Source organism: Hippocampus zosterae, chromosome 11 (genome assembly GCF_025434085.1).
Source record: "Hippocampus zosterae strain Florida chromosome 11, ASM2543408v3, whole genome shotgun sequence".
NCBI lineage: Eukaryota > Metazoa > Chordata > Actinopteri > Syngnathiformes > Syngnathidae > Hippocampus > Hippocampus zosterae.
In genome coordinates, this window is record NC_067461.1 from 920224 (window position 1) to 935233 (window position 15010).

The 15010-nt window shown below is 50.5% G+C and overlaps 1 protein-coding gene across 2 annotated transcripts; it reads left to right on the forward strand.

The window, feature by feature from the left end:
• Positions 1-750: 750 nt before the first annotated feature.
• tnfaip3 (tumor necrosis factor, alpha-induced protein 3) lies at positions 751-14128 on the forward strand. Of its 2 annotated transcripts, XR_007964850.1 has the most exons (10): positions 751-1081; positions 2456-2823; positions 5328-5518; positions 5616-5757; positions 6301-6471; positions 6654-6834; positions 7074-7975; positions 8615-8889; positions 9443-10017; positions 10101-14128. XR_007964850.1 is itself a non-coding variant. In XM_052080616.1 (9 exons), the coding sequence occupies exons 2-9, from the start codon at positions 2517-2519 to the stop codon at positions 9731-9733; spliced, it is 2460 nt and encodes an 819-aa protein (XP_051936576.1). In that variant the 5' UTR covers positions 751-1081; positions 2456-2516; the 3' UTR covers positions 9734-14128. The 2 variants fall into 2 exon arrangements, 1 of the variants encoding a protein (XP_051936576.1); XM_052080616.1 differs by having other exon boundaries at positions 9443-14128.
• Positions 14129-15010: the final 882 nt, after the last annotated feature.

The following is a 15010-nucleotide window of genomic DNA, read 5'->3' on the forward strand; positions in this document are numbered from 1 at the left end:
CATAAAAAATAGATATATACTGTATATAAAACAACAACAACACGTTCTCCTGGCAGCATTTTCTACTTGTGCTACTCGAGGTGCCAGATGTCAGGTATGGAAGATAATGATGATGAAATTGTGTCAAGTGACGTTTTGCATGGTGTGTTTAATTCGAGTAGGGTTTGGTTTCGATACACCTTGGGGTGCTTTCCAGTTAAGAGTTGTCCCGAAGGTGCCCCCCCCCCACACACACTGTTTGTCCCTGACACCTCATAGCAGGGCTTCTCAACTTTTTACACCAATTCCAGTGCTGTTATTCCTTTATTTTGTGTTGTTATTTGTATCTTATTTTACTAGTCTTGGTTGCCTTCCGTTTGATTTTGTTTATTGTTACTACTATTTAGCTTTCATATTTTTAGTCATTTCATTTTTTTGCTAAATACTTGTATTTTTCCTTCTTTGTACAGTTGACGTGAACCCTAATATTCTGTATCTAAATACACACACACATTTCTATGCTGTTTGAAAAAACGAAAGTGAAAAAAGAAACTAGAATATTCAAAAACTGTGTGGAAACAATAAGAAACGATAAAGAGGATGACATAAAACTCTTGAAAACTGAAAATAGGATCATAAAATTCCACAAATGATTATTTGCATTATTGTCATTATTGTTGTCGTTATTTCGCGTAGTTATCTTTGCACAATCAAGACGGCTGCACCCTGGAGCCCCCCCTGGCGGCTCCCAGGCTAATAGCCCTCAGGGCTGAGGGAGGGTGACTTGCGTGAGGGAGGGGGAAAAATGGGTGGACGGAAAGTCCCCGCGTGGAAATCCCCTTGACTTGGGCTTTTTCTCCCCTCCGCTCTCTTTCTTTTTTTTCACACATGGTTTTAAACGCTCTCGTCGGCGTCCACGCGTGCACTCGTCGTGAACGAGAAGGCTCGTCAAAGTGCGAGCGGTACCCCCCGCCTTCCCCGCCCTCCCAAAAAGATTACCGCGCCGAGAGGAGAAGCTCGAATGGCGCCGAGCGAGAGGACGAGGCCGCCGAGCATCCGGCGGCTTTTGTTGTAGCGCCAGCCCGCCGCGCACGTCGGACAGGTAAGCGGGGCCCGACGACGCGTCTCCTCGGCTCGGCTCGGCTCGGGCTCGGCAGGCGAGTCCGAGGAGGAGGCGGCGCCGGTGGCGGCGGTGCGGGGGCCTCCTCGAGTCGGCGGAGGAAGCGAGCGGCTCACGACAGCCATTGTTTACAAAGACGTCATCCTCCTCCGGCCAGCGGGCCGTCGCGGGGGCCGTTTAGCCGGGACACGGCCGCCTCTGAGCGGACGCTATTCGGAGGCCTCGTCGGGCTGTATTGTTGTCGTTGGGCATTACGTCAGCACGTGTCCTAATGTGTGTTGTATGTTTGGACCCCCCCCCGCCCCTCTTCCTCAAATCCCTTCCACCTTTACTCCTGCACCTGCTACTGTTGGAGACGTGAACCAAACCGCTATGGCACAGGTGTCAAACTCAAGGCGCAGGGGCCAAATTGTCGCCCCTGCCCCTCAGGCACCCATTTTACCTTTGAGAAATCAAAAATGGACCTAAAAGTACTGACGCAATGATGATCTTGTCATGGCTGACTCACAAGTTGACTTTGTCATTGTGAAACGCGGGCCTCTTTAGTTGCACACAAAGCTTTTATTATTATTCTGTCGTAAGGTTGGCAACAGGTGCCTTGCGGGTTTATTGTACCTTCTGCCGTCCAATAGTTATGTGACAACAACATTACCCCCCCTCCCAGCTAGAACAATATCATTGGACAGAACAAAACGGCGTGGAAATATCAAGTGGGAGTGACTCCGATTGGCATCAAAGCTATCTCAGCAGTGCGACCTCCGTCAGCCCGTTGTTGGTTTGGCACCTTTGCGGGCAACGGGCGGCTGGTTCGTCCCGCTGGATGGCCCTCCTGACAATTCATTTATGCTGATTCTGATATCGGGCAGATTGAAATTCTGGTAACAGATTCATGATCAGTAGATGTAATGAATGCAATGACGTTTTTTGGTTAGTAATTTACTCGGAAAACATTTTGACTGCTTTATGATACTTGGTCCTTAGCTATTTGTTACAACAGAGAGAAATATTGCCAGATAGGGGTGGGGGGGTCATTTTTCAATGACATCGTCTTAGTCTGATATTGTAATGTGTGTCACAAAATTATAAATCAAGTGAAAATTCTGCCGATTTTTGACAATTTTCAAAGAAATTGTGTGTGTGTGTGTCTTTTCTTTTGGTTGAGACCAAGCAGAAAACAAGGATCTCATATTCTGGATTTGATTTGATTTGATTTAGCGGAGTGCCAATTGTGTTTGCGGTGCTTTCCCAAGACGGCTATCAATGGAAAAGAGCATCAAAGGGTTGGGGGTGTGGGGGGAATCTGCGGCCGCGGTTTCCCGGCAGACTCGTTGACCCCGCCGTCTCCCTCTGTTGCAGTTTCCGCCTCGTACCGCCGCCGCCGCCGCTCGGCCCCCGCCGGTCCCCGACCCTCGCCGCCATGTCGCAGGGCCAGAACTTCCTCCCCAAGTTCCTGTTCGTGTCCAACCTGCTGAAGGCGGTGAAGATCCGCCAGCGGGTGCCCAACGACGTGCTGAAGCCGGCGGCCAGCGGCGGCCTCATGCACCACCTGCGCGGCATGCACCGCTACACGCTGGAGATGATCGCCATGAACCACTTCCCGCAGGCCTTCCGCGAGGTGGTGCAGGCCGCCATCTTGGACCGGGCCATGCAGGCCTCGTTGGAGCAGGAGAAGAAGCTCAACTGGTGCCGGGAGGTGAAGAAGATGGTCCCTCTGCGCACCAACGGTAAAACAAACACTCGTCTTTGAAAAAAGGGCCTTTGCTCTGGTTGCCAATTCTCCAACAACCGCCGGCCCTTCCTTCTGCGGTACATTAGGCAAATGAAGGCATTTGAAAGGGACCCCGATTTGGTTCTGGTTCTGGCTCTGGTTCTGGTTGCCTGCAACCACAGCAAGGGTGCGCGAAAAGTTCTTCAGTGTGATTCTTTGCGTAAATATTGTTGTTGTTGACGCTGACGTAGGTGTTATTGAACAGGACCCGATCGAAACAAGAACTTGTCGTTAAAATCAATACCAACTACATGGCAGGCCGCGTAAATCAAGACCCTCGTGACATCCTCGTTGCGGTGACGGTCTCACAAAGTCACTGACAAAAACAAAAAAAATCCAACGCCTACTTTGACATTTGCTCCAATGAGCCTCGACCAGAAGCGGCTCCCCTCCAACAAAAACGGGCGATGCTAAACTGCCGTTAATTGGAAGATTCCCAATGAGGAGGGCTTGTGCGGGGGGCCGCTACATTGCGCGTCGCGGCTTTGCTAGGAGGCCGCATCGGCCCAAAGTGGCGCAGGAGGAAGCGGAAATAATCTCCCCTATTATCGCAAGCGCCACGATGACAGCCGCGAGGAGGAAGCAGTCCAGAGTGCTGACTCAGAAGCGACTGTCACACATTGGCTCACATGGGCTCAGTTCCTCTTCAGAAAGCACCCTGAAGTTGACTCAAACTTTCCTGGCGCTCCGCTGCCGGCGACGGCCACATACTCTGCCCTGGCGTGTGCTGATGATGTCATCAAAGTGAGACCCACCGTCATACGCCAGAGCCAAAAGCTCGCCTCACTCTCAAGGACCCGGACGTGTCATTCAGCAGAGGACACACACACACACACACACGCACGCATTAAATGTCTGCTACTGAGTCACGGGCACTTGAGGCACGTTCGCACACACACAGTCCGTCAACCAAGAGCCACCTGGAGAAGGTCATAAGAATGGCAGCGATTTGCGTGGGCCATACTGGTTTCCGAGTCCATTGCCCCCGTTTCCCCGAAAAGAGCTCTTCTAATTCAAGCTTCACGCAAATGTCAGCGCCACGCTCCGCCCGCATTGGATGACGTCGACAACAACAGCTCGGCAGTCGAGCGTGGCCGCACGAGAAGCCTTGGAAAATGGCTGCTGGTCAACCAGATCGTGTGAAACTAGTTGACAGAGACAAAATGAAAGAAAAGGATGCTCTTGTAACTTAAAAGAATAGTTGAATAGACTGTTGTTGTTCTTCTCGATATGATTTGAGTCGTAATGGCCCTCCGAGGGAAATGCTAGCTAAAATGTGGCCTCTGATGAAAATGAGTTTGACGCCCCTGATTTAAACTCTTCCCATTCTCGTCTTAGTTGGTGAAGATTTTTTTTCCCCTTCAACTTTTCTCTTCAGTTTGTTTGCTTGTGAAATTGTGTCGAGTTTGTGATGCAGTCGCCTTGCTCATTCCTACTCGATGTGAATGGCGCTAGCAGTGGAAAATCCGGGACTAGCTAAGTGCTGCGTTTGATGAGCCAGCATGAAGATTATGAAGAGCGCAAGCTGGGAAATTCTTCTTGAGTGTGGCAACAACAACCAAATTTCACAATGCCAGAAAGACCCAAGGAGGCTTTTAAGTCAGCGCAACCATGTCGTTGGGTTGCGCCTGCAAGTACTGTACCGAGGCCTCGCAATCAATCAATCAATCAATCAATCAATCCATAAAGCAACGCATCTTTACGAATGAGATAACAGGTCAGTCAGCGTGCCCGTGAGCGCGTGACAATTGATTGACACTTAGCGCGTCATGCTTTGCGTCTTTGAGTGGTTGTTATTCCTCTGGCGAGATGCCTTCTTGGTTGTCAAATCAGAGGCACAAGATGGCAGCGACCCCGCTGCTGCAGGGGCCCATGCGCCCTGTTTGACACCACTCAATACAACAGAGGTTCAGTTCCCTTCACGCGGCTTCTCGTGGTTGACCTCTCAAGGAGAAGCTCGGCTCAGTTGCTGCTTTCAGACGTGTCAGCGTCATATCAGCGCATCATCAAGCCCACAGCGCGGAAAATCCCCACACTCCTCCTTCCGGGTGTGTGTGTGTGTGTGTGTGTGTGTTATGTAGACACCATCTACTGTAATTATCAGTGGCCTTTGGTTCTGATTGCGCACATTGCCCTGGTTAAATTGCCTTTTATGTTGCCTCCCTAAGAAGGTTTGGTACATTTGTCCTAAACTTGATGGGAGGTGACGGGGAGGGGGGGCTTCCTTTAATTCAAAAAGGATGTCACAAGAAATAAAGTAGCAACTTTTATGCGCAAATCTGTCATTTTTAGCAGAATGTCTAAAAATGACAAGATCAAAGTTAAAATGTCAAAAAATTGGAGAAAAAAAACGTATGAATGAAGTCAAAATTGTCGATCGATTGTTAGGGGACAACTATGAAATAGTAAATAAAAGCCCCTCCAATGTTTTTTTTTTTTTTTTTGTGCGTGTTTGTGAAGGAGATGGCAACTGTTTGCTCCACGCCGCCTCCCAGTACATGCTGGGCGTCCAGGACACGGACCTGGTCCTCCGGAAAGCCCTCCACGGAGTCCTGAAGGAGACGGACACCGGCGTCTTTCGGGCACGCTTCCAGGCCCAGCTTCTGCACTCCCAAGAGTTCACCCAGACGGGCCTCCGCTACACCACCACGGTAACCAGGCGCGCGCTTACGGCGCCCCCGCGTGTAGCCGTCGTTCATCTCGATCCATAAATCCATAAATTGCCTCGGCGTGTCGCACGCTTTCCAGAACTGGGAGGACGAGTGGGACAAGATCGTCAACATGGCCTCTCCCGTCTCCACTAGCAACGGCCTGCAGTTTGACTCGCTGGAGGACATTCACATCTTCGTCCTGTCCAACATCCTGCGCAGACCCATCATCGTCATTTCAGGTACACGCAACAAATTCATCCAAACCACTCCGTTCGGCCTTTGCGGATTACCGTGACCCGGATGACTGACAATCAACAGACATGGGGCGGGGGAGGGAGAGTGGGGGGTATTTTTGATGTCATGGTCGGAAGAATACCACTTGGGCACTTATGCTAGTAGGCTAACAACACTTGTGAAAAAGAATTGACACAACAAGGAGAAAAAGTATTTCCAATGTCCTAAACATCAGGTGAACAACACCACAATGTAAGTATGGAAATGCCCCCAATGAGTCTCGAGAAATTTACTCGGGAAACATCACATTTTGGGACTAGAATCTCAATTTGCTCTTTGCATCCAAAGTCTGCATTTTCAACTGGAATTTTCAAACTGTAAAGTTTCAAGCGGGTCGGGGGCATCATGGTGTAACAATCAAGTCCAAATATTCTGAAAGAGAACACGTTCAAAAAGGACAACGTCCCATTGGCAAGAAAACGACAATGACTATTTGGAGAATCAAGTCTGAAGGTTTTGAACTGAACAGTGATTTTCTTCACCGACAGACCAGGTGCTGCGGAGCATGAAATCGGGTTCCACCATCTCCCCCCTCAACGTGGGCGGGATTTACCTCCCGCTGCACTGGCCGCCGGCCGAGTGCTACAAGTACCCCATCGTGCTGGGCTACGACTCGCAGCACTTTGCGCCCCTCGTCACCATCAAAGACAGCGGCCCCGGTAAGCCTCGGTCGCCGTGAATCTTACTCATCCCCGCCAGCCCGTTAAAAAAAAAAAAAGGGTCGCCAGTCGCTGTTGAGAGGCTCGCGCTCAACTCCGTTCCCCCCCCCGACACAATCAGAGTAGCCTATTAAGAGCCAAGCTTGGATTTGTAACGTCTTGACTTGGTTTCCCCGCGGAAGAAATCCGAGCCGTGCCGCTGATCAATCCCGGACGAGGAGGCTTTGAGGAGCTGAAGGTGCACTTCCTGATGGAGAAGGAGCAGCGGCTGAAGGAGAGCCTCCTCAAAGACTACCTGCTGCTCATCGAGATCCCCGTCATCGGATTGGGATGCGACGCCACGCGCATCATCAACGCCGCACGGTACTTTGCTTTCGGAAATGGCTTGGCAGATCTTTTTTCTCGCGCATGATCACGTGACAACAAAAGACAAAATCCGTATCGGTCAGGCCGAAGTACTAAAAGGAAGCCAAAAGAAAGTGGGAAATCTGCCATTTATTTAGTGGGAGCGCAGATGGCGAAGCGCGGACAAAGACTTTCAAAACGATGATATATCTGCTAGGCATCAGGTTGTAAGCGCGGTGTGGTCTGTGGTCCAAAAGGTTGGATGAGGGCAACCTGCCGGAGGACATGAACCTGATGGAGGACTACCTGCAGCTGGTCAACCACGAGTACCAGCGCTGGCAGGAGGACAAGGAGCAGGCGTGGGCGGCCCAGCCCCAGCGCCCGCCGCCCTTCTCCGTCTCGCAGCTGTCGCTCATCGAGATCCGCTGCGCAACGCCGCGCTGCACCTTCTACGTGTCAGTGGACACGCAGCCGCACTGCCACGAGTGCTTCGAGAAACGCCAGGCCAGCGCCGGCCGGATAGAAGGTCCGGCGCACGGCAAGGGCGGCGGCGTTTTGGACGGCGGCCAGGGCAGCTCCAGGGGGGGCTGCAGCGGCAGCCCGCCCTCGTCCTCGTCCGGCCGGGCGGCGGCTCCGTCGGGCCCGGACTCGGCCCCGCCGCCCACCGCGCCCAGCCTCAGCCTGTACAGCGAAACGCACGCCATGAAGTGCAAAAGCCCCGGCTGCCTCTTCACCCTCAGCGTGGAGCACGCCGGGCTGTGCGAGCGCTGCTTCAACTCCAGGCAGAACCCGGACGCCGCGGCCCCCCGCGCCCTCGCCGCGCAGGATCCCGGCGGACGCAACCGCTGGGGGGTGGAAGCCGAGCGCTGCGGCGCGTGCAGGCAGGAAGCTTTTCGGATATTCAACGGGCTGTGCGCGCCCTGCGCGCAGATGCGGCCGGCTCCCCAAGCGGGGGAGCCGCGGCCCGGCCGGCCCGGGACCGAGGCCCCGTCCGCGGCCCGGGGCCGGGGGCCCGGGGACCCCGAGCGGCCGGCCCGCGGCTCCGCCTGGCAGGCCCCGCTCGCCCGCCCCTGCAAGAGATCCGGTTGCCAGTTCTTCGGCACGCCCGAGAAGTTGGGCTTCTGCACCATTTGCTACGTTGACTATCAGACCAACCACCGTAAGTTCTTTTTCCTCATCATTCCCTCCTTCTTTCCATTGTCAATTGGCGATCCGAATGTCATTATTATTTACGGTTATTTGGTCATTTGTCGAATTATTGGGGGGGAGATTGAAAGAAAAAAAATCGGACTACAAAGGCTACCTCCCAAAAAGTTCCCAATGAAGATATTTTTTAGAGTATGATGGTAAAGTAAAAAAAAAAAGGTCAAAATATGAGACCAAAGATGCAATCTATTCCCACAGAGAAAAGGTCATTTGTCGAGGATCATGCCCAAATACACTGCAAGCCCGATACATTTGATGAGCTTAAAGTCCAAATTCACAAGAAGACACGGCTTCATCTTTCAGGAGTTAACTCTCCATCAACAACAACAAAAAGTCAACATTTACCTTCAGATGTTGATTGCAGAGATAGAAATGGAAAAGAGTCACACTTGGGCAGGCCTGGCACAAATCCTGCCGGCACTGAAGGAATGTGACTTGACCAAAGCGGTTTCTCTGCAGTCTCTTTTGTGAGGGGGGGGGGGCTCTTTTTCATCATGCCACTGTATGCCTTTCCTTGGGTTGACGTGACCCGGAGGTTGGATAGCGAGCATCGCTCACCTCCCGCGTGTCGTGGTCTCTTTTCCCGTCACAGACCTGACACCTCCCGCCCCGGTCCCGGTCCCGGTCCTGATCCCGGCCCCGGTCCCGATCCTGACCCCGGCACCGGACCCAGCCCCGGCCCCGGCGCAGGGCCGGCACGGCGCGGAGGCGGGCTTCCAGAACGCGGCGCGGTGTCGCGGGCCAGGCTGTGGCGCGCTGGGCAAGGCCATGCTGGAGGGCTACTGCGACAAGTGCTACGTCAAAGAGCAAAGCGCACGGCTCAACCAGGCCACGCATCGCGCGCCCCGCTCCCCTCCACCCGTGGCGGTAGGTGCCGCTTCCTCTCATTCGGATCGCGCCGATGTCATGAACGTGGATATTCATCGGAGGCCCCGAACGCGGCATATCTTCACCGCATATAATACCGCATCATATTTGTATATGTCCAGCTATGCAATTGGGGGGCAAACATTCTAGCTGCAATCAGTTTCTCTTTTATGGTGGTGATTTGGATGGCAGCATTTTCAGATTGCATCATTCGACAACTTCCTCCAACGCCCGTGTGAGCATGCGATCGTCTGCTTTGCCATTTTTTTCATGAATGTTTGTTGGTCTTCCTTGATTGACCGCTCGGTAAATGTCATTTCATAAATAGATTTTGCATGTACTTTTATCTACGACTGAGGAGTACCTCAGTTCCCCCAAGTAGCGTCGGACCGTTGGTATCGTGGACCAGACTTCAGATGCGTCCTACCAGTCAATCTGGATGAGAACATTTCGTTAGCCGTATAACGGCGGGAATTCGGATGGGCCTCTTTGTGCAGTCGCTGTTGATTTTAGTGAGCTGACCTTCTGCCCTTTGTCGCGTTTGCCCCGATAGCGCGAGCGAGCCACCAAACCCCGATCCACGCAGCAGTCGCAGACGCAGACGCAGACGCAGACGCAGTGCCGGCGCAGCGGCTGCAGCAACGTGTCCCCGGGCTGCACGGACCTCTGCCCCGAGTGCCACACGCGGGGGGGCCAGGGCCGAGACGCCGGCCGGCGGGCGCAGGCGCCCAAGGAGAAGTCCAAGCAGCGCTGCCGGACGCAGGGCTGCGACCACTACGCCAACCAAGAGAAGCAGGGCTACTGCAACGAGTGCCACCACTTCAAACAGATCTACCGCGGATGAGCGCCGCCCCGCCGTCCCGACCGCTCGCTGGCTAGTGACTAACCCCGTGACCTTGGGGCCTGAAAATCACCCCCGTCCCCCCCCTCCCTGTTCAACACCCTTTCCTCCCCCGTGTAGAATGTGAAGACCGAGTGCGTGCGCACGCGGGGTGGGGGGGGATAAGCGAACGCGTGAGTGCGCGTGGCGGAGCGTGCGCGCGGTCGACATGGCTTCCGCCATACCTCTTTGTGCAGTCGAGACCATTCGACGAGCTGCGGCCGCACGTGTACAAAATGTATTTCAAGGTACCTGCCCACTCGTGCCGGACGCAATGATTGTATGCTTGTACGTCGAACGAAAGCATCCGCTTCTTTTTTTGTTTTTTTAGACTAGTGATTCCCAACCTCGTGTGAGCTGGGGCGCATTCATTTGGAAATGTCGCCACTCCGAACAGTCCCGGAAAGGGATATGCCGCAGCGTGAGATGGTGGCAAAGCACTACTTTTGCTTCAACCTTGTTCCGTGGCATAAGATTTAATAGGAACGCAATCAAAGTTCCAAACGCCAAATCGGTGAGTTTTGTCTGCAAACGGGCCAAGCCGCGAGTCTCGTACATGCGGATGTGCCCCGCCATTGCGACCGCCAAATGAAGCGTAGTGCAAACGCCCTCGAAAAGCAGCGGCCGGCGTTGTTTGAGTTTGAAACCAAAGAGATTGGCAGGCACGCGGCAAAGACCACCCATGACGACTTTTTGGGGCACCGTGGCGTGGCATCTTGGGCTGCGACGGAAAGATCCGATTTGTAGTCAGCGACGTTTGGTGGAATCGGATGAAACGGGAAGGTGCCGCGGCATCACCCCGGTTGGGAATCGCTCTTGTCCACCGCAGCCAAGGGTTTCGAGCCCTCGTCTGTCTGTCTGTCTTAGCATTTGTTCTCCAGGGTACGACCAACCAAAATCCCCCCCCAGCCCCCACTTGAAATCCTTCAGAAAAAAGAAGCGAGCTCTTACAATCAACCCGGTGTGAGTGCTCCTTTGAGGGAACCGCACCTTTGTAGATGCAACTGACAGTTATGCCCAACAAATCGATGGGTGTCCAAACCAACATGGGATGGGGATGGGGGTGGGGGGGTGGGGGAGATATAGAAGCACCGTATATCTTCCAGCCACTGAGGTCTCAGAAATGCACTTTTATTTTTTTAAGGCAAGGCTGAGCAGGGTAGAGACTTGCCAAAAGGTGGCTGGTCTCCTTTGTCCGACGTGACATTGAAGCGGCGGGGCTCCGTTTTCCTGAGCTGACGTCGCCTTCATTTGGGCCGAAGCGCAACGCGGTGTCTTTTGTGATATTTACAAAAAAAGACAACAAAGCGGGATTCTCACAAAAAGCAATTTGCCGTCCTAAAGAGGAAAGTCGTCATCTCATTTTTCAAAATTGTTATTTTCCAAGACAAAACAAAAGCATTGCTCTTGGAAGAGTGTGACTTTACTCCCGAAAATACATTGTGGGGTGGGGTGGGGGGGTGGGGGGCTTCCGACTCTTCCCTCCTATTACGACTTTTTCTCCTTCTTTTCCTTTGACAATTCTTAACGTGGCTCAACTCGAATACTTGGCCTCGTCTCACCAGCTCCTTTTCCACCTCCTTTGCTTTCGGGCCACGTCATCGCGCCGCATACGCATGGAAAACATCCTTATTTTTGAAAGTTGCCATGTGTGCGTGGACTCAAGTCTCTGTAGTGTCATCTTGCGAGACAGACGGGGCAGGCGCCCGCCGGTTGTGGTGCCGCACGCAACGCGGTCGGGCGTTGACGCCGTACCTTTCGCAAGCCCCGCTCACAACAGATCAGTTGCCTTGGATGTTGTTTTTTGCCTCTTTGCCGACCGCTTCGGCACCTTCACGCAGACCACATGCACAGGAGCGCGCATGCGCACGCACGGACCGTTGAATTGCCTCCTCGGTCCGGCGCAAAGTATCTGAATGTGTTTTTGCCCCAGTCACGTATCGGGGCTGATCCTCCGCAAGTTTTTGCCTTTACGACGGACCGGGGGAGCCTGATCCCCGCCTGATCAGCGCTCCCGCTATTCTTCTTCTTCTTCTGATATCAACCCTCCTGTTATGTCACTGGTCACTCACAGCCAAAAGTTCTTTCGGATCCCGATTTTGACAAGTCGAGGACTAAAGATGGATTGAAACCGCTCCGGCAGTTGCTCATTGTTTTGGAAGCAAATTTGCTGCCGTGACAGAAAAAGTTTGTTTTGCGCGATGAATCTTTCCAAGTGTCACGTTTCAATGCGATGCGTTTCATGTTGTGAGAAGTTCCGCACTTGACAAATGATCACGTTTGAATTGGGCTGACGTTATCACTTGTCAACGTGATCGTTTTTACGCCACTCGTAAAAACTCTCCATGCGTATAAATCATACACGAGACGTGGCCTTAGCTTTCTTTGGTAGATTTTTTTTTTTTTTTTTTTTACATTGCTGCAGAAGTGCGGCAAAGTGGCCTCGACACTACCTTTTACTTGAAGAGAGACCAACAGGGCTCCGTCAGTGACGTGCACCTGTCTCACGTCGTCTCGTTTTGAACTTCTCGCGTTAACAACGTGAATCTCATCGTGTTCAAATGGGAAATTGATCACATTATCATATTTCTGTGTGTGGTCTAGCAGCGGTGCACTTCCACGGTAATGAGATGTCGTTTCATGTGACAATTCCCCCCACCAAAAAAAAAAAAACTTTCTTATCACCTTCTGTGATAATGACACAGGAATTGACCCAGGAAGAAACAAGCTTGCTTTTTCCTGAGCTTGGCAACTAACAGGAGGGTTGAAGTGCATTTGTGAATATGGATCTGGGTTCGTGCTGCGGGACCTTCCGACCTGATGCCTCACCTCTCAACACACACTCAAAACACACGTGTGCGTCTCAAAACTGACATTCCTCTTTTATTTTTTTACTTGGGGATTTTTGTGGGTTTCAGTTCCAGATGTATTTTAATACTAGCTTTGGGTTCCTTTTTTGGTGGAGTTTTATTTGCCAAAATAATGTACACGTGCCATCAAGCGCCAAACGGTTGTTGTTATACCTCCTTAAAAATGGCCGCCTCGGACAAGCTAGACATTTCTTTGATACAGTGGAACGCCCACCCATCAAACGCCCTAAAACTTGAACAATCTGAGTTTGTAATCAGTTTTTTCTTGCACTGGAGGGTGATCTTTCCTTCTTGTAAGGCCTTAAAATATTTGTGAATGCGACCGCGACTAATAAATAGCTGAAAATATGACGCTAGGAAGCCCCACAACCAAAAATAGCATTCCATTAAGAATTAAAAGGTTTTTTCTCCACAAAATGGCCCTAAAAGTCTTAAATTTGACTCCCCAAATAAGTGACATTGCGAGAATAATCACACTTTTTCAAGTTTCTTAAATTTGACTCTAAATAAATCAATTAGAATGAACATTCATAATCAGGTTTTTACCAAGCAGATGCTCCTTTTGCTAGCAAAGTGACTGTTATGAAAATGACCAGAGAAGCTTTCAAGTGATCAGAGTGGCCTTGAGTTTGTTCCCGTTCATGAAATTTGAGTCACGATCAGAATTTGTAAATCCCACAATGGCTCATGGCTGGGACTAAAGAGACCCCCTAAAACAAACAAACGGCCCACTCTTCTCCCCTGTCTGTTTGACGTTTGCCAGTCGTCTGAGCAATTTGAACTTGATTTCACTTTCAGACCACAATGACACAATGTGCACGTGATAACTCGTACCCTGAAATGGACCACAATTTGCTTACAAACTCTAGCATCTTCAAAGGCTACCTCGTTTTATTTAACTTTAGAATGCGGACATTGTCTTATATGATTGACGTGTCCGAGATCGTCTTAAAATTGACCTTTTGCAATCATTTCTTCAAGCTAACATTGATAGCATTGAAGCTAACGGTTAGCAGGAAAATAACCACAGGAGTTTAAAGATTGTGGCAGTTATGGCACATTTTCCTCATGTCCGGGCCTCAAAATTGGACCGCCGGGGGTTTAAATATTGAAGTATCATTGTTGTATGGCGGCTACAGTGGGATGAAGTGGCTTCCCATGGTTTCTTAGTGGAGGAAAAACATTTTTGGATTGGTTTGTGTTTGACGTGGGAAGTTGCACTGTATCTGCCTCAAATAAGAGCCGGGCGTACATTATGTCCTTCCGTGTGCGGGCCAAGACTGCCTTCACGTTCAAGTGTAGTGTGCATACACTATTGATCTCCGTGCGCTTTCACTCCGGACCCACCTTAATCCAAACGGCGTCAGAAAAAGAAAAAACAAAAAAAAGGAGCTACGCTTCGGGACATGGAACAAGTCATGCAAGTTTTTATTTGTGGGACAGTTCCACAATGGGGTATTACACGGAGAGACAAAAAAAGAAAAGACAAGCCTGGTTTTGTTTGTTCAAGTATTTATTCATATCAAGATATCTGTATTGTGTGATTCAATAATTATTTATATGTTGTCCTGAAATGAATTATTTTTTATGGAGAAATCAGAATTCTGTCTACTTGTGTTTTTTAATCCGCGGCCTCATTGTTGCACTCTTCTTGCGTCAAGCTTTTAAGAAACAACAGTCACGAATAGCAATACAGTTGTGGTTCTCAAGCTTTTTACACCAAAGACCACCTCAGCGAATTTGTAGCTGTCCAAGTTCCATGCTAATGACCAACAGTGGCCTAGCAGGCTCCGTTGCGCATCAAAAATGAGGCAACAGTAATAAAAAGTACATTTCATACCATTGTAAGTAACATGATTCAGAATCTGAATGATGCGCTGTTAGGACTTTCACAATGCAATTAATGATTCAATTAAAATGCACTGGACATATTAAAAAATTGACATAATTTCAACTGTCTTCAAACAGCTAGAAAAGATTGAACGCAAATATACACTTGTGAAAGACATCTGAACTCTACGCAATGGAATGAGAAAAAGATAGTTTAAGCCAAATCACATATGGAAACTTGGACTCTGATTCTCATGTACCACAAGAATGGGTCTATCCACATACTACTAGTGGTCCTTGTGCCACATATTTGACGGAAAACTGAAAACCTCTCTCTCTCTCTCTCTCTCTCTCTCTCTCTCTCTCTCTCTCTCTCTCTCTCTCTCTCTCTCTCTCTCTCTCTCTCTCTCTCTCTCTCTCTCTCTCTCTCTATATATATATATATATATATATAGTGTGTGTATGTATGTATGAATAATGGTGATAGACAGAGATATCGTCTATCACCATAGACCATATCACCATGAAGTCCGATTCTGCA

Coding starts and splice junctions, on each gene's coding strand:
- tnfaip3 (XM_052080616.1), top strand. CDS start 2,517: ATGTCGCAGGGCCAGAACTTCCTCCCCAAGTTCCTGTTCGTGTCCAAC. Junction 5,519..5,615: donor GCCTCCGCTACACCACCACG/GTAACCAGGCGC, acceptor CACGCTTTCCAG/AACTGGGAGGACGAGTGGGA. Junction 7,976..8,614: donor TGACTATCAGACCAACCACC/GTAAGTTCTTTT, acceptor TTCCCGTCACAG/ACCTGACACCTCCCGCCCCG.